This window comes from Herpailurus yagouaroundi, unplaced genomic scaffold (genome assembly GCF_014898765.1).
Source record: "Herpailurus yagouaroundi ecotype Mexico unplaced genomic scaffold, PumYag 190, whole genome shotgun sequence".
NCBI classification, from domain to species: Eukaryota; Metazoa; Chordata; class Mammalia; order Carnivora; family Felidae; genus Herpailurus; species Herpailurus yagouaroundi.
In genome coordinates, this window is record NW_024412421.1 from 31,113,488 (window position 1) to 31,136,122 (window position 22,635).

General features: G+C 50.9%; 2 protein-coding genes across 2 annotated transcripts in view; one reads left to right on the forward strand and one right to left on the reverse strand.

The window, feature by feature from the left end:
- LOC121009972 (polycystin-1-like protein 2) overlaps positions 1–22,635 on the reverse strand; it is a 96,694-nt gene that overhangs the window by 53,851 nt on the left and 20,208 nt on the right. Inside the window, exons 6-17 of the mRNA XM_040443414.1 lie at positions 21,292–21,521; positions 19,180–19,581; positions 17,073–17,150; positions 14,003–14,052; positions 12,137–12,254; positions 10,350–10,557; positions 8,550–8,667; positions 7,727–7,868; positions 6,297–6,473; positions 4,870–5,015; positions 4,010–4,204; positions 1,089–1,220 (exon numbers count right to left, since the gene is read on the reverse strand). Coding sequence (XP_040299348.1) covers positions 1,089–1,220; positions 4,010–4,204; positions 4,870–5,015; positions 6,297–6,473; positions 7,727–7,868; positions 8,550–8,667; positions 10,350–10,557; positions 12,137–12,254; positions 14,003–14,052; positions 17,073–17,150; positions 19,180–19,581; positions 21,292–21,521 — 1,996 coding nt within the window. The remainder of the gene's footprint in view (positions 1–1,088; positions 1,221–4,009; positions 4,205–4,869; positions 5,016–6,296; positions 6,474–7,726; positions 7,869–8,549; positions 8,668–10,349; positions 10,558–12,136; positions 12,255–14,002; positions 14,053–17,072; positions 17,151–19,179; positions 19,582–21,291; positions 21,522–22,635) is intronic.
- BCO1 (beta-carotene oxygenase 1) overlaps positions 6,296–22,635 on the forward strand; it is a 95,424-nt gene continuing 79,084 nt past the window's right edge. The window contains exons 1-4 of the mRNA XM_040443207.1: positions 6,296–6,403; positions 9,460–9,590; positions 12,261–12,414; positions 14,029–14,086. The gene's annotated coding sequence lies outside the window, so the exon portion shown is untranslated. The remainder of the gene's footprint in view (positions 6,404–9,459; positions 9,591–12,260; positions 12,415–14,028; positions 14,087–22,635) is intronic.

The following is a 22,635-nucleotide window of genomic DNA, read 5'->3' on the forward strand; positions in this document are numbered from 1 at the left end:
GGATGGATGGATGGATGGATGGATGGATGGATGGGGGGATGGATGGAAGGATGGATGGATGGATGGATGGATGGATGGATGGAAGGATGGATGGATGGATGGATGGATGGATGGATGGGTGGTGGATGGATAGATGAATGGACAAGACACTTATTCCAGTTTTGTGATTCTGTGTGTATTTGTGTAAATTCTTGCTGCCCCAGTAGTCCGAAAATGCCGCAAGGGTAGAAGCTATGTCTGTGTGACTTGCTGAATTCTCAGTGCCTGGTGTGTGCACAGTACCTGGTATATACTAGGCACTCGGGAAGCATTTGTTGAATGAATGAGTAAATTAGTGTCTGGATAAGCGAATGGAAGGGTGGAGGGGCGGATGCACACAGGTACCGAATCAATGCGTGCGTATGGAACGGATGGATGAGCAAATGGGTGTGTAAATGGCAAGTGTGACGTTAAAAGCATCGTGGCCTCAGAAATAAAGGTCAGCCTTGCTGGCTCCAGGCTGGAGAATGTGAGGGGCTCCACCTCCTGACAGTAGGTGAAGCACAGCCAGGGTAGCTCTCCCCTCCCTGCTTAGGGCTCCATTTTGAACCCTTGGCTACCATTTCACTGGGAGCATGGTGATTTCATTTGAGTTCTCCAGGAGGCAGACCCTGAGGCAAGGATTGAAGGTGTGGGCAGGCAGAGTGGGCTGGTGGGGCGGGGGTCGAAGAAGAGAGAAGGGCAGGAGCTGGCAGCTGGACGTCAGTGGTGTATTTACGGGGAACATGGGTGGGTTAGCAGCAGGATCTGGGCACACACTGGAGTGTCCCTCAGTGATTAGAGTCAGCTGCTCCCTTGGGGTGCCACTGGCAGGTCGGGGAGTGGGGTGTGTGAGCACCCCGGCTGGGACACCGGAATGAGACACAGGGGCTGCGGGAGGACGTCTTTTCTTTCTGGGCACCACCCATGCAGGACCCTTGGAAACCAAATGGTGGGAGCTTTGGTGGCCCCGTGACTGAGGGACCGTCGACCTGAGGAGGGTCGTCAGTTACCCACTGCAGAGGTGTGTGTCCCATGCTCGGCCGGGGTCAGCAGGGGGCCTCCCTCACCTGGGCCGTGGGTGTGAGCTCCTCACTGCGGTGGGTCACCTCTCTCAGAACCTGGGCCAGCCCTTGCACCTTCTGCATGTCCCCCAGGGTGGCGGTGACCGCAGACAGTGACCCCAGCATGTGCTCTCTGACCTGATGCAGAGGGAGGAAGAAGAAATGTAATTTCTGTCTCAGAAAGATTTGGAGTCACAGCAAGTGACCAGGCTCGTCTGGGGTTTTCCAAAGCCCGCAGACCTCTGTTTGCTTCATAGGTTGTGTGGTGGGCAGAAGAATGGCCTCCCAAAGATGTCCACATCCTAATCTCTGAAACCTGTCAGTATGTCACGTCACATGGCAAAAGGGACTGGCAAAATCACTTTGGAGTTTTAATTAAGTGAGAGGTTCTGAGATGGGAGCATATCTGGATTAACCAGGTGGGGCCACTGCCATCACAGGGGTCTTTGTAAGAGGGAGGTAGGAGGGTCAGAGAGAAGGAGATGTGTGGGTGGAGGCAGAGGTGGAGAAAAGAGTGGGGGAGGAAGGAAAAGGAAGTGAGGAGGGGAAATTTGGGGAGGGAGGGAGGAGGGAATGAAGGGTCTGAAGATGTTGAGGTGCTGGCTTTGAAGTTGGAGGGAGGAGTGGAGAGGCTTCTGGGGACTGTGTCTCCTAAGCCACAGAGCCCTTACAGGGGCCGGGGACCGGCCTTGACAGCTACACACAAGAACTAAGAAGATAATTTCAGCACTTGCCCCATAGAACTTTCTGCATTGATGGAAGGTCCTGTCTCTGCACCATCCCTTCACCGAATGCAACTACTGAGCCCTTGAAACATGACCAGGGCAGCTGGAGAACTGAATTTTAAACTTTGTTTCATTTTAATTCATCTCTAAGTTTTTCTCTTTTCTTTTTCTTTCTTTCTTTTTTTTTTTTTTTATTTTATTTTAGAGAGGGCATGAGCAGGGGAGAGGGGCAGAGGAAGGGAGGAGAGAGGGAGAATCTTAAGCAGGCTTCCTGCTCAGCACAGAGTTCCCACAACCCATGGGATCATGACCTGAGCCAAAATCAAGAATCAGATGCTCAACTGACCGAGCCACCCAGGCGCCCCATTTTAATCCATTTAATTTGCTGTGAGTTCCTAGAGAAGCGAGCGGCAACCATTTGGCACAGCCCGGATCTGAGTGACTAGTCCTCTGTGGCCTGCTCCTCACGGCTCACTCAGCCTACCTGTCTGACGGCCCTTCATGGCAGCTGCAGAGTTTGAACCTGTCTGCTCTTAAGTCAGGATGCATCCAGGCTATGGCTTGGATGGAGGAAAGAAAAGGCCAGTATATGAGGGGACTCTTGTCAGGTGTTCTGGAAGGTTAAGTCATGTTTGCCTCTGTGGATCTTCCCTCCTGCCTTGGTCACTGTCCTGGAGGCAGCTTCCATGGAGATGCCCCTGGCTCCTGACTCTCTGTCGGTGGACTCATGCAGCAGGAGATGAGAGGACTGGAGGAGAGAGAGCTAGAAGCTATACTCCCGGTGCCTCCCTGCCAGTCCACTGTGGTTGGTCAACGGCCTCATTCTTCAGAAGCCACTGCTTGTGCCAGGGGGCCCCTCCACATGCAGTGGCTCCCTCTGGATTCTGTTCACTTCAGGCTGAGCCCCAACTTTTATCAACAGAGCCCTTCTTAAAGTCTTCTCCGTTACCGCATTAGAGTTTTACACCTGCCTGCTGCCAGGACCCCACTTTTTCATGAGGAGACCCTGGGTCGGGCTGCCTAGTCTGTGTGCTCAGGGAACCACAGGACATCCAAATGCAAGTCTACCATGGGTAATGTTCAGAGTGAAAGCAACCAAGATTGAGAACCAGGTGGTGGGTTCTGGGGGTGTATGGAGGTACTAATGTGAACTCAGGGAAGGGGTGAGAGACTTGGGAGGGCGGGAGGTAGACTGGGGAAGAGCTGGTCTGCGTTGGAACCCCGTCTTCACCACCTACTTAGAAATGTGGGCCTGGGCAAGCTGTTCAAATTCTCTTAGTCTGTTTCCTCTTCTGTAACATGGATGGGGATCTCACCATTTACCTTGTAGGGTTTTAACGAGGATTACATATCCATGATGCTCTTGGAGCCGACAGCACCTAGTAGGTGCACAATAAACGTCATTTATCTATAAGTAATCACTATGACAACCACCACTTCTTTGTATTAAGTCCTTACCACGTGTCCTGCACCATGCTAAGTACTTTTCTTGCAAACCCTTCAGGGAACCAGAAAAGTCTTTCTTTTCTTCTTCATGCCCAGCAGGTGTATGTGCTACTGTGCGTGTGTGTGCGTGTGCGTGCATGTGCACCTGTGTGTACCTGCACCCACACGTGCCTGCACTCATATAGCAGGCACCAGGAGTAGAGGTAATCGTATGTTCTACAATAGTTGTTTATCGTGTCAGGTTGTAACACACGAAATGGCCATTTTGTGGGTTAAAAATGGTTGAATGTTGGTAATTTCAAATGGTTTGACCTAACCTTATCAGGTAAACACTATTTATCATCCCCATTTTCCAGTGGCGAACCTGAGGCTTAGGGAAGTTCATTCACCAGCCTGTGACAGTATAGATGGAAAGTGACAGAAGTGGGATGACGTCTAACGTCGGACCCCAACCCATTAACCATATGACTGGGGCCAGGCCACTTTTCTCCTCTGGCCTCGGTTTTGTCGCCTTTGACAGGAGGGATTGGAGCAAGACTCTTAAATTCCTTCCTTCCCTAGAAGGCTTTGACTCCAGGAAGACGAGGAAAGCAGGTTTCCATCACTTCAGGTCACTTAGTGAAAGGACCAGAAGAGGGAAGTGACATCAACAGCTCAGGAGATGCCAAAGTCTCCTCCACGGCTCCATAAACTCCACTCCCCACCCCAGGCTCCGGGGCCCCAGTGGACAGTGTAAAAGGGCCCCATCTTGAGCACCTTCTGTCCGACGTCCACGTTCAGCAGCCGCCTGCAGCCCCGCCCCTGGCACTCCTGGTCCAGCACCGATGCCACGGCCCTGGCCAGCTGGAAGAGCCGCTCGGGGTCCCGTTCGCCTCGCAGAGCGGTGGTGATGTTCTCCACCACTGCAGCCTGGAATGCCACATTCTCAACGTGGGTGTCTCCAAGTCCCACCTGACCGGGAAACAGGAGACATGCTCAGCGCAGGGAAGCCCTGAACTCACCAGTCCTTGTTCCAGAATCCGGAGCCTGAAGTCGCAGTCTCCACAAGGCAGGCCAGAGCATGACGGGAAGGCTTTGCACATGGCCCGGGGTCTCTCCCGAGACTGAGGGCAGCCGGGCCCGCTTGTAGCAGGCATCCAACGGCCACTGAAACCAAGCCTTGGACAAGTCGCTGCTTCCCCCTCACTGCCCTCCTCATAGTTCCCCCAGTCCCTTCCTGCTCCTCCTGGCCTCTCACCCTTGAAATTTACCCAGCTTTAATCCAGTCTCTGCCATGTAGCCCTGATGGCTGATTTTGGCCCTCCTTCCTTTGGACTCTGATGGCACTGGTCTGACTCATCTCTGGGTCCTCCTTCTCCAAGCCTCCAGGGCATTACTCCAGGGCACTATTCTGGCCACTGAGATGTAAGATCTACAAAGGTAGTGGCCATGTTCACATCTGTGTCCCCAGGGCCTGGCACAGAGCAGGTGCTCTGGAAATACTAGTTGAAGGAATGAATGGATCAGTGATTCATATGGTCATGCCCTCAGCTCCCTTCAGCCCAGCCACCCTTTTGGGGAAGTTCAGTTGGGTAACAAGTTTTCTCAGGAAAGAAACAAAGGCTGCTGCCACCTACCTTCACCAGTGCATGGGCCTGTTGTTTGTCCCCTGCCCGATTGGACACAAAAATGACCACTGTCAGCATGAAGTCATTGTTTACTTTTCCAAGTGGCAGATAAACTGACTGGAGGGCAGGTTCAGAGCCACAGTGTAGACAAGAACCTGGTAAATGGAAACTGAACAGTTAGGGCGGCATCTCTAGGCCCTGGGGAGACAGGAAACCCACCAAGGTAGAGCCTGATGACAAGGACACAGAAGCCACAGCTCATAAAGACGTGGCAAGCCCTCAACGACTCTGTGCTTTCAGAGAGACGACAGCCATCTATACTGATCCCCTAGTCTCTGTAGGTAATTGCGTGCTGCTATGACTTTGGAATAATTTTACTAGAATCCATAAAAAATTCAAAAAAAAATTCCTCTTGACAGGTTTACAAAGAAATTCAAGAGGTAAACCAAGTTACAAAAAGGAGGAGGAAGAAGAGGGCAGGAGGCGATCTTAAAAATTATCTCAAAACATCGAAGCTCACTCAAAAGTCACTTCCTGTACAAAGGCCTTCCCAGGTTGGTGTATCTAAACAGCGCCCCTGTCCTATGTCTTTATTTACCAACGGTCTCCACCACTAATTGTAACACAGGGAGGTCAGGGACTTGCCCTTTGGAGTTTACTACTATGTATCTAGCACCTGGAAGAGCCTGAGGTATAATAAATATTTATTGTTGAATGAATGAATGAATGAATGAATGCATATCTTTCCTATCCTTAAAGGAGACCTCCCCCCTCAGTGGAATCACTAATCATTGTAATGTGCAGACAATCATGAAGTTACTGAATTATAACTCACAGCTGAGTTTTACATGGTTTCACTTCCCTGCCCCTTTGCTCACCTGTGTGAGCAACCAGTTGGAACAACCAGTTGGAATTAGAGCAGCTAGCCGGCCTCCATCTGGGGGGGATGCAGGTTCGACATGGAACCTATTTTCCTTCTGTGAATTGACTCCCTCCAGGTTCAAACCCAGTCACAGCCATCTGAACATCCCTGCATTCCACATCTGCTTAACTGGCACCCCATGAAAACCACCCTCCTCTGGGTTCTCAGGATTGCTTGTGTCCACCTTTCTCTAGTCGAGGCCTTCAGTGGTCACACCTCTGCATATTCTCATCCATTTAACCCCCTCCACGTCTTTTATGCCAGGGCAGAGGTCATTTTGGCCTCTATAGCCATGGAGGAGATATCGATGGGGCCAGCTTCGCCTCTCCCTGGGTGTGTGACTGGGTCAGTGTGCCTGGGGTGGGGCTAAGGTGTAGTTGGGGGAGGTCTTCATTCTGCAAACGTCTCTCACACATGGAACATACTTTTTGCAGCTCCCAGAGGGAGACAGGCCCCTGTTCTGGGAGAAACGGAGCCTAGCAGCTCAGGGGAGAGCACAGCCCTGGGGCAGTACCTGACTCCAGACAGAAGCAGTACTCCAGGGGGCCCAGGGCCGAGGATGTGTCGCAGAAGATGGCGAAGCTTGTCAGAACGGTACCCTCCTCTGGAGTGATGGTGCAGGTGGGCACCTCGGGGGGAGACACAGAGCCGATCACATAGGTGTCCTCCCCATAGGCATGCCCGGTCACTGCTGGGGAGTGAAGAGAGAGGGTGTTTGGGGGGCTGTGTGAGTCACCCAAACTCCACCATGCTTCAGGATCACCCCGGGAGCTTGTTAAACATGCAGGTTCCCAGGCTCCTCTCCTGACCCCCAGCCTCAGACCTCTCTGGAGGTTCTGGGGTGGGGCCCAGCAATCTGCACATCTGACAACTCCCCCTGATGCAGGTATCCTGGGGTCTCACTTTTGTGGGACTCTTCTTTTTTTTCTTTAATGTTTATTTATTTTTGAGAGAGAGAGAAAGAGAGAGAGAGAGAGAGAGAGAGGACAAGAGGGGGAGGGGCAGAGAGAGAAGGAGACACAGAATCCAAAGCAGGTTCCAGGCTCTGAGCCGTTCAGCGCAGAGCCCAATGTGGGGCTCGAACTCAAGAACCGTGACGTGAGATCGTGACCTGAGCCAAATCGAACACTTAACCGCCTGAGCCACCCAGGCACCCCAGGATCTCACATTTTGAGAGTCAGTGTTTCATCTGTAAAACAGGGCTAATATTAGCAGCTTCCTTGCAGTTGTGGTGATGAGGAAGTATACTGGGAAATGAAAGGACTTGCTCAAGATCACAGAGCTAGTAGGAAGGGCCACAGCCAGAATCTAGAAATGGGCTGACCCCACCCAAAGCCACGCTCTTTCCAGGCCTCCACAGCACCGCGAAGAGCCCACAGTTACCTGCACCAGCATCCCTCACCACCTGACACTTCAAAAAGAGTATGTGCCTGGAAGAGCTGGGCACGAAGAGAATTTTAATCGGTTAAAATGAATTCCTTAGCCTAGACCTAACTCAGAAAGTTTGGGGCAAGCCTTGGAGTGTGTGTTTTAAACCAGTATCCCTGGTTGTCCCAGTGTGGGTGGTCCGTGGGCCACTTTGAGAACAACTGAATGTATCTGGAAGAGTAATCCCCCATTGTTTGTCTTTTTGAGAATCTACATTTCCCACCGCACTGGCTTGTTTAAGGTGAGAACGACCTGGCAGGACACGCAGACTGCACCAGAATGATCGGTCTCATCCACCCTGCATAGTGCAGTTCGGAGGCGGGAAATGGAGGCACGGAGAGTTTAAATGCCTTGCCGCCAGCTAGAAAGTGGTGGCGATGGGGCTGACACCAGACTCTGCATGTGGCCCTTGACCCTGCACTGATGTCCCACATTTCTGGGTTTCTGAGTTTGCCTTGGTTCGCTTTCGGCAGACAGGCGGAAGCCGTGCCGGGGCCTGCGGGGAGCCTTCCGCACCTGTGGCTCTGATTCGGAGGGCCTGGCCCCAGGTCTGCAGGAAGGAGCTGTTCAGCCGCAGCGTGGACGTGTTGCTCTGAAGGAGGATTAAAGCCCTGGGCCAAAATCCTTGAAGTCTGCAGACGGGTGGGAGAGGCTCCGCCTGAAAGAGAACGCCACCCAGAGCCCCCGAGGCTGCAGCCAGGCTGCTGGACCTCCGCAGGGCAGTGGCTCCTTACCCTGGGGAGGCCTTCCAGATCTGTCTCTGCGGCAAAGCCACCACCCGCTTCCCCAAGTCAGCCCAGAGACCCAATTTCCAGCCTTGCTTAGGTGATTGTCTGAGGTCAGTTTCCCTTGAAGGAGAACCTGAGATGGGGATTCACGGGCAGGTCATTTCCTGCGGGAGGGCCCTTGGGAGAACCAGAGGGAAGAGGGAAGCAGAGTAGGGCACAGAATGAACTAGGCAGGGAAGTGATTTCAGGAGGTGTCCAGCCAGCCTCAGCCTGATCCCACAGGAAGTGACAGCCACACCACAGAGGTTGTCAGAGGCAAGGGGCCTGGGCCGTTAGACACCCCCAGCCATCAGTTATTGGCCAGCGGTCACTCCACAGCAGGTGGGGACCATGCATCAGCCTAGTAAGAGGGACCGGGCTGGGGCACCCGTAGCATCTGCTCTGATGTTTCTCCATTGTTTTTGCTCCCTTGCATCCATTCTCCCTTCTGACCAATGACCTGGGTTTCCTCTGGGGAACACCCCCCCCAACCCCCACCGTCCGGGGTGCTCAGTACTGGACATGCGACACAGGTCTGGTCAGTCAGAGTGGGTGATTGCCAGTGTCCTCACCTTCTCCAGCGAGGTGTCATCTAAATACCAGTTGAACACGGCCCCTGGGGAGCCATCCCCCATGGTGACTCTGAGCACAGTGTCTTCCCTGGGGTTCCCAGGTCTGCAGTTCTCGCAGCTGAAAGGGAGACAGAACGCAGTGAGGAAGCTCACTCAGGCCTCCTGGGCTGGTCTTTTGTCCGGTTCTTCTCAAGTCCTTTGAGAAGGTGGCACAGGGCCTCTCTTCTGGTGGAAGATGGAATAAAGGCAACCCCTGCCCCAACCCAAACCAGGACCTGTAACGTTGGTCAAGGAGAGGACTTGTGCCTGACCGAATTCCCACTTCATTCAGTGTGCAGGACAGTGGTGTGGAAAGTGCATGAAGTCCAGGGTCCTCAGATACTGTCCTTGCCTCTTGTGAATGGTCACCTTGTATGAGTCACTTAAACTCTCTGAGTCTGTTTCCTCACCTGCAAAATGGGGAGTTAAGAACGATTTCTGTGACTCCCTCTAGCTCCAATAATAAAGGAATACTGTGGTTTTATTGCCTGCGTGCCACAGGTTATAAATGATTTGCATCGTTACTCCCTCATCCAGTGCTTACCACAACCCTAGGAGCCACATGTTAGAATCCCCTTGTCAGAGCCAGAAAACCTGGCTCATGGAGCTGGCGTGATTTGTTCCCGGTCACACGACTCCTGAGTGGGGGAGGGCAACACAAACCAGCATGTCTAGGTTCGATTCCAGGGCCTTCTCTATAGCATCCCACTCCCTCCCTTGAGCCAGTGAGAGATCCCTTTGGCACCTGCCGTGGGTCCAGCCCATCCCCGGGACCTCTCAGTTGTAACTGCATAGCAGCTGGCAATCTCCCTCCTGTCTTCATGTCTGTCCTAACACTGGTGTGATGGACATTCTCTATTTGTCCCCACAGCCTGCTCTCCATCAACTCCGTGGCCCTGGACACTAGGAGGCTAATCTCTGTGGACTGTGTCACCCACATTCCTGTGCCGGCTGGCTTCTGCTTGGGTCCGGCAATGGGAGGCATTGGCTGGGGATCAGAAGGTAACAATGGGAGGGCGGGAGGGTATTTATTCACCACGGTCCCTGCTCCTTAGCAGGTGGGCTGCTGTTGGCAGTGGCTGTGCTCCTCCAACCAAGCCCACAGCTCCTGTTGGGGGCCGCCTCCCCTACAGCTGCAGCTCCCAGGGTTCCCGGGACACCATCCCCCTGCTTACCTCTGTAGTCCTCAGAGGGAGAGTGGCTTCCTCCTGTTGTAGTCCTGCACTGTCATCCCTGGCTTGTTCCCTTATCCCTGCCCACGTCTCTCTGTCTGGGCCCCACCCAATAGACCAAGCTTCCTTCAACCTTCACTTTGATGCAAGAGCTCAAGCAATCTCCTTGAGCCCGCCCTTGCCCTCCTCCAGCCTGCTCTCCACCCTGCTGCCACAGCGTTCTGTACTAGGACAGATCATGTCCCCAGCCTGCTTGCAACCCTTGGGTGGCTTTCCAGAACTCTTCAGAATCACGTCTTTATTTATAACCCACACGGTCCCACCAGAGCCAGGCCCTGCCTGTTCCCCTCGTTTCTTCTTGCTCCCCTGTCCCCCTCCATATGAGCCACACCAGCCTCTTTCACTTCTGGCTTATTCTGTGCTCCTCCCTTTGTCACCCATATGCCCTCTCCAGCCCCCCTTTTGCTGCCAAGTTAATTCCTCTTCCCTCTTCACATCTGGGCCGAGGAAGCCTTGCCTGCCCTGGCTCTTCGGTAAACGGTGGCCGAAGGGACATCATTGCTGCAGGAGTTTGCTCTCGTGCCCCCACCTGACTCGAGGCCTGAGTTCCAGGGGTGCAGACACGTAGAGACACTGCTCCTCCCGGTTCTCCAGCTCCCCGCCCCTCCAGGTGGCCAGGCGCAGGGTGACAGCGGAGCTGGGTGGTGGCAGGCAGGACGGAGGAAGCACCAGCTCCCCCTGGTCCACACGGAGCAGCTGCCTCTCAACACAGTAGCTCCACTGGGCCCAGCAACGTCCTGAGAGAGAGGGGCAAAGGCTATGATCATCCAAGGACGCTTCCGGTCTGGGTTTTTAGAAGAAAAGAGTCATAGATAAGAAAAGCAGCTCCAAAGAGAGAGTTTGATTTTTAAAAACACTCTCACTTGCAGGGTGCGAGGATGGCACTGCAGAAGGATGCTTCTGGGGACATGAGCCGCCCTTCACCCTGACCCTGAGCAGACCTGCAGGGTCTGTCTGCTTCTTCGGCACCAGCGACCTGCACTGAGGACAGGCAGGCATATAGTAGGGGAGGGGGGGCGGGGATATACAGCTCTGCCTGGGGGAGCATCCAGGACAGCTTCCTGTCCCTGGTGTACCTCTCATACCACGTGGAAACAACTGTCCTCAACTGTATGTCCCTGTGGGTACACTGGGGATCCGGCGGGCCGTTCTCCCCATCTGGGAGGATACATGCCATCTCCTGCTTTATGATACTGGCTCAGTAAGTCTCTATCCCTCGCCCTTCATCTGTGTTGATCGATGTTTACCCATCAGTCACCTTGCTCCCCCTGCCCCGAAGTTTGGTAGTCATTCACGGGACATGAGCTAGGGTCAGGCCATCAGCTCAACCACCCAAACTGTATACCTGTATCCTCTGTGAATTCAGATAGTGAAAACTAATATTCCAAAGAATGTCCTGAGCACCTACCAGTGGATATCAAAAGGCTCTACATTTTATATGACTTGACCCAGTTATTCCATTTCTTGAAATTTATTTTTTATTCTCAGAACTTACTTCTGAAGGTAACCACAGATGCAGATAAAGGCAGAACTACAAGGATGTTCATTACAATGTTGTTTATGTACGGGCAAATAATTCCGAATAACCTACGTGTCCAAAAACAGGGTACCAGTAAATAAATGACCATACATCAACTTTGACAGTCTATTATGCACTTACTCTCTTATGAAATCAAGATAGAGAAGATACCATGGCATTAAAATACGCAGGATGTATTGTTCAAAGAAAAAAAAATCATAAAAATAGTAAGTGTGATATGGATGGCATTCATTTCCGAAAGAATGTGTACGTAGCTAGGATGTATCCCTATAAAGCAGGACAACCATTTCTAAGAAGTGAGTACTGGTGCTGTCCTCTTGGTTTGTCAGAAAATGCCTCCTCCCTTCTAGACTCTCCCAGTGACATACCCAGCAAGGGCAAGGAGGTGACAGGAGGGATCCACCCAAAAGGGAGGAGTTGTTTTGTTTTGTTTTGCTTTGTTTTTAGCACTGATGTTGTTTGTGGGGAAAATAAAGCCTATTGACTTTTAGGGTTAATCCTCTCAATGCATCTCTGTGTTGCTGCCTTTAGGGCTCCCTCTGCCTTGGTTTTCCACTGCTTTTCCCCATCCCCACCCCACCGCCCCCACCCCACACCCGCCACCTCCCATTTCCATGGGATTTTCAATCTCTGGCACATGCAAAGCACACAAAATGTCAAGGATAAGTAATGCCTGTGTGAAGATTAAAAAAAAAAAAAAAAAAAAAAGCAAAGTTGACCTCTATCCATTACTTTGTGGTGAGATAGGACAGTTCCAGAGCTCTAAGGCCACCTACCGCATGACCACTGGAAACGTAAATCCTTGTCCCTGTCTGGCCAGCCCAGAGTCACGGTTGTGAAAGGATCCACATACTGGCCAGGCTCCACGTACACCTGCCTGTCCCCTTTCTCTCTCTGCAGAAAAAGCAGCTGGCTGGTGAGATGCCCCTCCACAATTGGTACCCTACCTTCTTCCCCACAGCAGTCTGTGCCAAGGGTAGTCGCACCATAAGGCACAGAATGGAGACAGACCCTATCTGATCCACCTGGCCCTCCTCTGGAGATGGGTCACTGGGTAAGTAACTTTAGTCTGAACATGGGCTCAGTGCTGAGTGTCCATCATGTTTCCAACTGTTACCAGGGCCTGCTGTGGGCCAGGCCCCATGCTTGATGCCTAGAGATACAAGAATAGAGACCTGGGCCTTGCTCTTCAGTCTAGGAGGGAAGATGGACAAAGAAACTGATGACTAAAACACAGAATTCTAGCTGCTGCAGGAGAGGGGGGCCCAGAGAATTACGAGAACATGTAAGAGGGAGGCAGTAGGTTGAGAACATCTGCTCCTCTGAAGAAGGTTTGATAGCATTTGATGCCTGGGTTGCTGCGGATTGAGAGAAGCTAGTGATGTCCTTCCTCTTTCGTCTGGTGCAGAGGAGGACACAGAGCTGTGACCTCTGTAAGGCGGGCAGCCAGTGTCAGGACAAGCTTCCCCAGAGAAAAAGACTACAGAGCTGTTGTGAAAGAGGAGGAGTGAGGGTAAGCTGGGCAATAATGGAGTCTGTGGGTTCTAGGAGGAGGGATTGGCAGGCATATGGTGTGTTCCTGGAGTAAGTTCTGGCAGGACCTATCAAACAGCTGGGCCTAAAGGGCTTAGTCTGGTGTAACAGGAGGCTACATGGCAAAACTCAACCCCTTGTGGTCTCCCATGGCCTAAGAATAAAACCCAAACCCCTGTCTTGGCACCTAAGACCTCATGTGATCGGGCCTCTGTCCATCTCTCTGTAATCTCCTATATGCTCTCCCTCCCCGCCCACAGGCCTCAGGACACTTCTAGCCTTGGGGCTTTCATATCTGTGCACCCAGAAAGCTCTTGTTCTGCTTTCCAGCAAGGCTGACCGTCTTATCTTCAGGTCTCCACCTGAATGTCCCATTCTACGAGGCCTCATCCGATCACATTTGCTAGGCCATGCTGTGTTGGTTGTCACTGCACCCTGTTGCTTGTAGTTAAACACTTACCACAATTCCTAATTACATGCTAATTTGTTTGGTAATTTCACCCACTAAGCTCCAAGAAGGCAGGGGCCACAGCTGTTTATTCACCTTTGTGTCCCTAGTCCCTAACACCAAGCCTTGACATTATAAACACATAGTCTTTGTTATTGAATAAAGTACGTGCATGGACAATGTCAACAGCAAGGAGTCGGGCCTTAGTCCTGCTGTAAAAACTGAGGAACATGGGCCTGCTTCCTCATTTAAGCATTAGCAGCTATAAATTTCCCTCTGAACATTGCTTTAGCTGCATCCCACAAATTTGGATAGGTTATTTTGTCATTAACACTCAAATATATTTTAATTTTCCTTGTGAATTTTTTTTTTGATCCTGATTTTTTTTAAGTGTGCTCTTTAATTTCCGTGATGTCTAAAAGGTATGTACGTATCCCAGATATCTTATTACTGATTCGTTATATAACACTGTTCTGGTTGGAGAACATGCTTTCTGTGATTTCAGTCCTTCTTGATCTCTTTTCAAATGGAAGAAACCTCCATGCCTCCTAGTACTCTGGGTATTAGCACCAATAAGCCAAAACTCAAAACTAAAGCAGAGTTTTCAGACATCTTTTTCTCGTGAGGTTAAGTGTTTAAAAAACAAAACAAAACAACTCACATTCTTTCTCTTGGCATTTGTTCCAGACGGTTCTCGCACACTGGAAGGAGCTGTGAACACAATGAGAACAGGCGTCAGACTTTGGTAGGTGTTTATAAGGTTACCAAAGGGCAGAGTCAGAGGGTGTGCTGAAGATGCCCTGGGGAGATCCACCTGTCTTGGAAATGAGTTAGGGAAATTTGGCAAGCATTCAGGTCATCAAAATGGGTAAACACCCAAACCATCATGTCCACCACTGGACTGAAGACACGTCTTCAGTTGTTAAGAAAGAGTCAGGCAAGGGCGCCTGGGTGGCGCAGTCGGTTAAGCGTCCGACTTCAGCCAGGTCACGATCTCGCAGTCTGTGAGTTCGAGCCCCGCGTCAGGCTCTGGGCTGATGGCTCAGAGCCTGGAGCCTGTTTCCGATTCTGTGTCTCCCTCTCTCTCTGCCCCTCCCCCGTTCATGCTCTGTCTCTCTCTGTCCCAAAAATAAATAAACGTTGAAAAAAAAAATTAAAACGTTGAAAAAAAAAAAAAAAAAAGAAAGAGTCAGGCAGTTGCCAGTGCAAATAAAACACGAGATTTAGAGACCAGCATGTGGCTGTATGCTGTTAATGTTTAACTACCAGTTAAAGGGTGGGGAGTGGGGAGCCCTGATTTGTACCATTTACTACTTCCAGTGGTGTTTGTATTCCCACAAAGGCAGATTTCAGGCTACCGAGCTGACCTCAGTGATTATAGAGCAACAGATGCACAGAACCAGCTCTGGCAAGCTGCTAGGGCCCGGCCTCAGCACACCACAGTGCATTTCTGGGTCTTCCTGTTGGCCTCTTACTGGCTGTGTGAGCCCAGGCAGGTTAGTGATTCTTTCTGAGTCTTAGGTTCCTCACCCACGACACAAGGCAATCCCTATCCTCAAGGCTTCAGGAGAGCTGACTGCTGTGCTTCTATACCATTGCCTTGTAATCTGTGTACGTCTATAAAGAGGGCTAGTATAGCAAGGTAAAAAAAAATGGAACATGTACACTCAGTTGATATGCCCTGAAAAATCATCGAAATGTGAATATGGTAATGTCTAGTTAAAGTGTAATGATTAAGACAGGAATGTATTTCATCTGCACTGGCAGATCCGGGGGAGTCATTAAGCTCTCGTGTCCTGGTTAACATCTGGGTACTGTTGATCTTTACAAAATTCTCTCCCAGTGAATTCTCATTCTGAGAACTCTCACTTCGAAGGTCTATAAAATTATGTAAAGCAAAGCTAAGATGCCAGACACAGAGATTCCTTCTTAATCTTAAGGCAGATGGGCCAATAACCCGGAAGGAAGGAATCAAGAGACGTAATTGCTGCCTCTGATCCTGCCATGAATTAGCTGAGTGACTTTTGGGAAGTCAGTTCACCTCTCTGGGCCTCACATTCCATAAGTGGAAAAGGAGCGCTGTGGACAATTGCACAGACATCTGATGGTTTTGTCCCCCATCCAGGCATCCGTGCCCCCTTGTTTTGGTAACAGCACTTACGGGCGATTCTTTCCCCCGGGAAACATCCCTCCCCTGCTCTCAGTCCTTGGCTTGGGTGACGCCACCCCTACAGCATGTTCCAGGTGGGCATGTGATCCTGGTCTCCCCAAACTGAATACCACTTTCCCCTGGTCTCAGTACTGGGTCCAGGAGGGAACATGAACCAAGCTTGGACTAGTAAAGGGGGCCTCAGGACTTGGGCTAGAAATGTCAGCAAAGAGGGACTCCTTCTCCTCTAGGGTTAAGTAAGGACTGAAGCCTGGGGCCATCTTGCTACTGATGGGAAGAGGGAATCAGAATAAAGCCAACATAGAACCAAGAGATGAGAAGAGGCAGATTTCTGACAATATTGAGTGACTGGATCTAGCTGTGCCTAAACCCTGGACTTTGCCTTTCCGTTTCTTTCTTTCTTTCTTTCTTTCTTTCTTTCTTTCTTTCTTTCTTTCTTTCTTTCTTTTTCTTTCTTTTTCTTTTTTTAATTTTTTGATGTTTACTTATTTTTGAGAGAGTGAGACACAGAGTGTAAGCGGGGGGAGGGGCAGAGAGAGAGGGACACAGAATCTGAAGCAGGCTGCAGACTCTGAGGTGTCAGCACGGAGCCCTATGTGGGGCTTGAATTCACGAACTGCAAGATCATGACCTGAGCCAAAGTCAGACGCTTAACCGACTGAGTCACCCAGGTGCCCCTGGCCTTTTCTTTTTGTGAGTTGATAAAATTTCCCTTTGAGTTGAGCCAGTCTGAACTGCTTTTCTGTCCCTTGCTACACAAAGAGTCCTGGCAAACACATTTGCTGTGGACTTTCAGCTCTGTGACTTTCAGCTACTGTTGGCTGCCTACCTACCAGCCGTTACCCCACCCTTCTACTTGGCTGCCAGAATCCACCTTCTCCCACAGAGCTGGAGGTGCTAGATACTTTCTTCCCAGCACCCCTTACAGCCAGGGTGGATACTTGCTGGATACTTGCTTCCCAGCACCCCTTAGAGCTAGGGTACGTGACCCCGGCTGATGGTATCTGAGGAGAAGAATGCTGGGGACTTGTGGGGAAAACTTCCCTCCTAGTAACAAGAGCTACAGAGGGGGAAACGGGCTTGTGCAGCTGCTGGATGATTCTGGGTTGACCTGCGATGTTTGGAACCGCAGCAGCCATGTTGATGAGATGCAACCCTGTGGGCAAAGCAGAAACTCTGAGGGTGGCAGAACAGAATAGCAGACTGAGCCTGGGTCCCTGCCGGTGACACTGGACCGCTGAACCGATCCTGGAACTACTTACCTCCTAACTTCTCAGTATGTGACATCATAACGACCAAACTTAAAGCCACCTAGGTGGGGCCTCCTGTTGCTTGGAGCCTAAAGCAGCAAACTCGGATGTTTTAGAATTCTGTAACAGCGGTTGAATGTTTTACTGTGTACATGACAGCGCTTTAGAGTAACCAGAGAATTCTTAAAATCTACAGAGCAAGGTAAGCATTCAGAGCTCTGTTTTGAAGAGTCCCTCCCTGGATCCCGAGCAAGTGCGATGACCCAGACTGCTGGTCCTGAGTTTTATAGCCCCTTGCAGAAATTCCTTGCCTGAAACAGTGATGCTTCCAATTTCCAGACTCAGGTTTGAGAAGGCATTCCTCACCGTCACCGTGACCAGAAAGGTGCCTGTAATGCAAAAGGTGGAGACTTAAGGGTGTTGCAATAAATTGTTTAACTTGTGTTGAGACAGCTCTCCCAAGCTATGCTTCCTGGTCCGCTGACAGCAGCATTTGAATCTTTCATCCTGAGCATTTAATGGACCCCTGTTGCATACCAGGCATGGTGCAAGGCTCTGGGACACAGAGGTGAATGAAACATGGTCTTTGTCTCCAAGGTCCTTATAGTCTAGTATGCTTGCAGGAGACCAAGTGCCAACCGTGGCAAGAATTGGCACGGGGGCATTGTGGACATGTAGTAGGGAGTCACTGCACTGATCGTGGTTCATGGCAAGGCTAAAGCTAAAGTTCAAAGGACGAGTAGTGCTCATTGGTCAGATTAGAGAGGAGATCCCAGCAGAAGAAAGGACATGACAGGACTTTCAAAAGACTGAGGCGCAGAGAGGGGAGAGAAGGATTTGTAAGATTCTGGGTATGTGTGTATCCCACCCTCCTCCCTCATGGGGAAAGGTGGTGGGTGCTACCTTCTTGTCTCGAGCCCAGACAGGAGCTCATCAGAGGGGACCCTGGGACAGGTGGATATGTGCTCTTTCAGATCCGGGACCCCCATGGACAGGTTCCTTTCTCATACTCTTGAAGGATGGTCTGTGACGGGGTGGAGTGAGAGGGAGAGTGGGGGCAGGAAAGGGCTGCATTCCTGCGTTTGGAAAACTACCGGTAGCTGGTCAAAGAAAAGGTGAGAGTTTTCTGAGGACCAGATGTTTGTCTTGCCCCCCTCCCCGACTCAGGGACCTAGCAGGGGCCTCAGAAGCCCACAGAAGCTCCTGCAAGAGGCAGCTGCAAACATCTGCTGGGCTGGTGAGCGTTGGTTGGCAAGCAAGGCTGGCCAGGACCGGGCCAGCGCTGACAAGTGAGGGTCCTCCTGCCCTGCCTGGTGCCCTTTCCTTCCTCTTCACCCCCTTTATCTCATCCAAATCTGTTTTTCTTGTGGGGAAAAGAGGACTACTTACCATCTAAGAGTGAGCCACAACTTCACAGGGCATGTAGAGATTTTATCTATTATCCCCTGCCAAGCGGCTTTTGTAGAAAACAAAAATTAATTTGCATTTGATTTATAGCCTATATAGTGTGTATGTTTTCCTTTGTCATTTCATTTCACTCTGGATTCCTCTTGTTCCAAGCTGGACCTTTGATACCTGGCAAAGTTGTAATGGTTTTCTTCTGAAACCTGTCATTTAACCTATCTCTTTTGCTAAATCTGCTGCTTGAGGGCACTGTAGCCCCACCCCGGCACAGTACTTCCACCTCTCTTACAGACTTCTGAGATCCTTGGCGGGGAAGGTAGGCAGGGTTCTGGGTGGGCTGGGGACTCTGTGACCCTCATCACATTCCTGGCTGCTGACTTCACCACATTGCCCTGAAGGACTCTCTGTTCTCTCCAGATTAAATGCAAATGTCTCCTCTAGTCTCCTCCCTTGGTGGTGCCAGCCAGTCTGTCACCCTATCTCTGTTCCAGCCAGCATCTTGACTCTCCCTCTCTTGTCCCTCCCTCTCCCACCCTTTTATCTCTCGCTCCCTGAAGGGCATGGACTGCAGATCCCCCCTGAACCACACTCTCCTCTAGAAATGATGGAAAAATTGGAATCCTTCCAACTCTCCTCCATTGGTTCTCAGTGGGGGAGATTTTGCTACCCAGGGACAGTTGGCAATGTCTGGAGGCATTTCTGGTTGTACTTAGGAGGCTGGTGCTACTGATATCCAGTGGGTAGATGCCAGTAAACACCCTACAGTGTGCAGGACAATCCCCACAGCAAAGAACGATCCAGCCCCGAATGTTAGAGGTGCCACAAGTGAGAACCCCTGTGATTCTAAGCTCTGAGGGCAGATCAGATGTCTCTTCTTATTTTATGCCCCAGGCTGGATGCTGTGAACCCCCTTTGTGTTCAGGACACACAGACACAGGCTGGCGGGACCCTGGACACCGAGTCGGGAAGGAAAGAGGAGGGAAATTTGGGAGGAGACCCACCCACCCCAAATACCTTCAAGAGGAACTGCCACAGGGTAAATCCCAAATGGTCCCTGGAGACTCTCTTCTTCATGGGAGAAGGTTGCATTGAGTCCTGCCACTTCAAAGGTCAGTCTCTCCGGTGCACCACGAGCCACCGAGACGTTGACCAGTAGGTCTTGTCCAAGCTCCAAGTGGTCGGAAGCCCAGGAGGCCCATAGCCCTGACAGAGGCTCCGTGAAGGAGACTGTGATGTTCCAGGAGGGTGCAGAAGTGGTGTTGCTGGTGGCTCGGATCTCCAGGTGGTGCATCCCTGGGCCCATCCTTTGCTGGGCTGCTCTGTCCAGGGTCAGATTGTAGGGTAGCAGGCCGCTTGGTGTGGTGAACTCAGCCAGGGTTGTATTACCCGACAACACAGTGTAAGTCACCCCTCTTCCTATGTGGGGTGAGAGATATTTAAGAATGTTGGCAACAGCCATGCAGTAGATTGTACTGAGACGGGGGAGACCCAAGCTCCAAGGTCAGATTCTGGACATAGACATGGAGATGGTATAGCCATAAAGACATGCGGAAGGATAGGCCCACCCCCAAGTCTTAACAGTGATGATCTCTGAGTACGGGGTTCATGAGTGATTTTTCTTTTTGAGTCCTCTCTGCTCATCTGCATATTCTGCTCCGTGCTCTGCGTGTGTTACCCATAAACTTAACGGTTTGTAATGAAAATATGAGGACAGGTTTGTCCTTGGAGGGTGGAAGGCTAACACAGGAGCGTCTCCCGAGGCGTGGCTGATTTTTATGCCTGAGAATTAGCCTCGAGTCTTGTCCTAAGCAGGAGCAGGTGAAGTCATTTCCTTCCACCTCCGTGGCAGACCGCCTGAAACCCTGCTCCCCGGGAACACTCAGCCTGTTCACCTTAAGATGCGGCTCCCTTATAGGTTGGGGCCGGCTGTCCTACCTGGATGCTAAATACTGTGGTTGACTCTAAAAATCTGATTTAAACCACCAAATTAGGATTCTTTGCAACAGAAGCCAAGCTAGGGTATTTCTTGTTTGAGCGATGACGATGCTAATGACAATGATAAAGACAATGATGATGGTACCTTCTGACACTCATGCTTACTGCTCCCTCTCCCCACACTTGGCAAACAGTAGGCAATTATGTTTGTAGGATAAAAACATAAATGAAGGATTATTTTATGTTTCCCTGGTGCACATAGCAGCCGTCTTTGGCCAACAAGCACACCGAGACAGAGAGGAGCCCCGAGGACTGTTTAAGGACCCCGTGTTTAAGCTCCATCATATCTCTGCTGGGTGAGGCTCCAGGAGCTGTGAGGTCGGACTGAGCCATGTCCTCACCTCTGCAGCTCTGTGCCACACGGTTTAGCCCAGCAGGCTTCTGTCCGGATCTCAAACCAGACCTGTGCCCTGGAATAAAGATGCTGCCTCAGGTACGGGTGGGTCTTCGTTGGTAGGGTCTCTACTGAGAAGAGGGGTGATATTCGGAATGTTTAACAACTGAAACTACATGGGTCCCAACCAAAGAGGATGGATGTTGTGATAAATCAGAATGAATGAGCACTGTGACCAATCAGAGTAGATGCTGTGACCAATCAGAAAGGACACTTTGACTAGTCAGAATGGACATGACCAATTAAAATGGCCTCTCTGACCAATCAGAAAAGAAACTGACCAATCACAAGGGACCATCATTGTACCAGGCTGGTCAATGCTGGCCTCACTGAGATGGGCCCAGGCCCAGCTGGTAGCTCTCCCGGTCCTATTCAGGTTCCCTAACAAGGAGTGACTTGGAAATTCTGTTCTGATGGGACTGTGGGTAAAGAAGGGCATCGGAAGGCAGAGAGCTTCACTTAGCTTACAAGCCTTGTGACTTCAAGCCAATTCCTGAACCTTCCCTCCATTTCTTCATCTGTAAAATGGAGATAATAATAGTACATACTGGGTGGGCTAGCACACGTGGAGTACTCAGACCAGTTCCGGGCACGCACGAGGTGCTAAATAAGTTGAATAGCTAAAAAACTAACTAGATACATGAGTGCTGTTAGTATTTATTAAAGCCTGGGAGTTGGATGGATAGATCTGGGGAAAATCAAGGTTGCTTTGACCTTGACCATTTCTGTAGACTCACCTCCATCAAGTACCACCTGAATCCACAGAGGTTCCCCGAAGACAGTGCGGCAGAGAGGGCTGGCTCCCAACGTCGACAGGCCGGAGCACCCAGTCACGCTGAGCCTTTCCGTCTTGTCTCGGATTGTCACGTGCTTCTGAGCCATCACATGCCACTCACTGGTTGTGCACTCGGCAAACACAATAAATTCCCCAGGGACTGTGAACTGGTGGGTCACGTTGCTGGATAAACTGCCAGCAATAGTTAGTGTTGGCCATGTTGGGGACACACAAACACATGCATTCACACACGTGTGCACATATGCACTCACCTACCTTGCACCTCCCCTGCCCTGCAAAGATAAACAGGTGAAGAAAGAGATGCTACGTGACCAAGCCCTTGGTATTCACAAAGGTTACGTTGAGATGTCTAGAGCAGGTGGGAGTGGAAGAAATAGCAGTGACCAATCAGGGAGTTGAATATTTGGTTACGCGTCCTTTTTCTGCTATTTATTCCCTCTGTGGCTCACATAAATCCCCCTCGTCTGTAAAATGCTATGCCCCAGCCTACCTTTCTGAACCATATTTTCCCCATCTGTAAAATGGGGTCATATTCCAAATGTACCAGAATGATAGAAGCTTGGCTTCTCATTTCGCCGAGAGAACTGATTGAAAATCGCCAATGTGGCCCATAAAGACCCACATGACCTCCCTTCTTGACCTCACCCCCATCTCCTGCCACACCCCTCCCAGCTGTATGTCCGCTCTGCCCTCTTTTTGGTTCCTGGAATGTGCCACCTCCCGTCTGCCTCAGGGCCTGCAGGTGTGCTGTTCTTTGCTGGGAAGGCTCTCGGCTCGTCTGTCTGCTCACACTCATGCTCTTCCTTTGGTGCTCAGCTTAAACATCACCTCCTCAGGGAAGCCCTCCTTAGGTTCCCCATAAAGGCAATGCTGTAGCTCGGCTGCTTCTCCTGGGTGACACTCATTCCTTGTGTGCTTGCTCCGCCACTGGCATTCTTCCCCGCTAGGTCGTCTGCACAGACGGTGTCTTTCTAGATCTCTGTTATAAATCCGGCACCTAACACAGCGCCTGGCATAGAAGGCGTGCTGAGAAATATTTGACAAATGAGCATATTTGTGAAAAGGCTTGCAAAACGGTAGCTGGATTTTTGGCGCCTGCCAAGAGTAAAGCCACCACCTGTCTCTTCCATTGATTACGGCTTTAGGCAAAATTCAAAAAGAAACTTGCTGAGGACTCTGAAAAGTAAACAACAGCAGACAGATTGGGGAGGAAAGCCCAGGCTTTAAGAATTACTCGTAGGGGCGCCTGGGTGGCGCAGTCGGTTAAGCGTCCGACTTCAGCCAG